This window comes from Elephantulus edwardii, unplaced genomic scaffold (genome assembly GCF_000299155.1).
Source record: "Elephantulus edwardii isolate Elephantulus edwardi_28Jun2011 unplaced genomic scaffold, EleEdw1.0 scaffold00087, whole genome shotgun sequence".
Classification (NCBI taxonomy): domain Eukaryota; kingdom Metazoa; phylum Chordata; class Mammalia; order Macroscelidea; family Macroscelididae; genus Elephantulus; species Elephantulus edwardii.
Window position 1 is genome coordinate 8864121 of NW_006399837.1, and position 2429 is coordinate 8866549.

General features: G+C 42.3%; 1 protein-coding gene across 1 annotated transcript; it reads left to right on the forward strand.

Annotated features, from left to right (window-relative positions):
- The first annotated feature begins 768 nt into the window (after positions 1 to 768).
- On the forward strand, positions 769 to 1456 carry LOC102858633 (40S ribosomal protein S8-like). The gene has a single exon (XM_006890287.1). The coding sequence runs from the start codon at positions 786 to 788 to the stop codon at positions 1410 to 1412; it is 627 nt and encodes a 208-aa protein (XP_006890349.1). The 5' UTR covers positions 769 to 785; the 3' UTR covers positions 1413 to 1456.
- The last annotated feature ends 973 nt before the right edge of the window (positions 1457 to 2429 follow it).

Sequence of the window (2429 nt, forward strand, 5' to 3'; positions counted from 1 at the left end):
CTGGACAATAATGAAAAAAGGACAGAAGAATTGATGCCTTTGAATTATGGTGCTGAAGAACAGTCTTGAACATACCATGGACTGCCAAGAGAACTAACAAGTCTATCCTGGAGAGGGTGAAGCAAGCTGCTTCTTAGAGACAAGGATTTTGAGACTCCATATGACACACTTTGGCTATGTTGCCAGGAGGGATCAGTCCTTGGAGAAGGCCATGATGCTTGGAAGGGTGGAAGGACAGTGCAAGGGAGGAAGGAAGACCCCGGATGAGGTGGATTGACACACTAACTGGGATAATAAGGGTAGGTATTTCAGAGACAGTAAGATTGGCCCAGGATAGAGCAGGCTTCAAAACTATTGTACATAAGGTCGCTATGAACCATGACTGACTCAACAGCACGTAACAGCAACAATGGGTCCTTAGTTCTCCCTGAAAATTGGAACAAAACTCACCCTTGTAACTCAGCTTTAATTCAAATAACCAACAGCTCTGTAAGGTGACCAATAACATTCTTAGGAAGCATTTTATTCCTTAGACTGAGCAACCATAGAAGGTCAAAACAGCGGTATGTACCCAAGGGTAAAGCTTTGAAAACAGTAAAGGATAGAATTGAAGGTCTAATGGAAAGAAGATGTACAAAGACAACATGGGACTGCCCTGTATTGCAATTAATGTTCTAGAAAGAGATGTGCATCCACATTTGAATGAAAAGCCAATTTGCTTTGTAAACGTTCTATAAAATGACCATAAAAAATGAACTCCTGCTCTTTCCAGGCAGCGCGGAGCCATGGGCATCTCCCAGGACAACTGGCACAAGCGCCGCAAGACCGGGGGCAAGAGAAAGCCCTACCACAAGAAGCGGAAGTATGAGCTGGGACGCCCGGCTGCCAACACTAAGATTGGCCCCCGACGTATACACACAGTTCGTGTGAGAGGAGGCAACAAGAAGTACCGTGCCCTAAGATTGGATGTGGGGAACTTCTTCTGGGGCTCTGAATGTTGTACTCGCAAAACAAGGATAATTGATGTTGTCTACAACGCCTCCATTAATGAACTGGTCCGAACCAAGACCCTCGTGAAGAACTGCATCGTGCTCATTGACAGTACACCGTACCGCCAGTGGTATGAGTCCCACTATGCGCTACCCCTGGGTCGCAAGAAGGGGGCTAAGCTGACTCCTGAGGAGGAAGAGATTTTAAACAAAAAGCGATCAAAGAGAACTCAGAAAAAATACGATGAAAGGAAAAAGAATGCAAAAATCAGCAGTCTTCTAGAGGAGCAGTTCCAACAGGGCAAGCTTCTTGCATGTATTGCTTCCCGGCCAGGCCAGTGTGGCCGTGCAGATGGCTATGTGCTAGAGGGCAAGGAGCTGGAATTCTACCTGAGGAAAATCAAGGCACGGAAAGGCAAATAAATCTCCCTCCCATTTTAGCACATGTATTAATAAAGGTGTTTATTCTAAAAAAAAAAAAAAATGAACTGCTATGCATATTAAGAGCATGCACTAATCCTTAATTTGAAATAAAACCTTTAAATATAATTGTAATGAACATAATAAACAACTACTTGATTCTTTAAAATAAGAGCTATACTTCATTTCAGGATTCTTCTCTGCTTGGCAAACCCTGCTTAAAGTTTACTGTAGGAGGAAAGATTGAAAGTAATGTAAGCATATTTTCTCTAGAAAGCTCTGGAGACAGAGAAGAGGTTGGAAATAGTGGTTAATAGAAAACTGACAGTGACACCTGGATGACATATGTGAACTGTTATTTTAAAGCTCAGTTAACTCGGCAAGGTGTTGTTACATGTTGACTGCTCTGAGTCGTAGTCAGCAGATGGGAAAGGTCCTATCCTGTATATCTTCACAATCTCCAACGTGCCCAAGCCCATTGTTCCCCTCAGGGTGTCAACCTACTGCTGTCTTCTTTCTTGATCCCTAGACCTTTCTCAGCATGGTATCATTCTACAAGGACTGCTTCCTCCTAACAGCATGCCCACAGTATGTGAGCTAAAGTTTCACCAACTTTGCCTCCAGGAAACAGCCTGATTGCATTTCCTCCAAGAAAAAAATTATTTTGGCAGTTCATGGGATGGTCAGTATTATTCTACAATACTGCACTTCAAAGGCATTGATTCTTCTGTCATCCTCATTCTCTGGCCAACTTTCAGATGAATAGAAAGCAATTGAAAATACAATGGTTTGGATCAGGCACACCTTAGTCTTTAAACTGACATTATTACTCTTTGGTACGTGGTGAGGTGCTTGACAACCGATTTTCCCAATGCGATGCACCATTTGATTTCTGGATTAGTATTGTTACGGATGTTGATTGTTATGGATATAAGTCAAATGAAACCACTGATAATGTGAACCTTTTTTTCCCATTTGTTCCATGGTGAAGATTGTAGCTTTCACAATATTAAGATATAA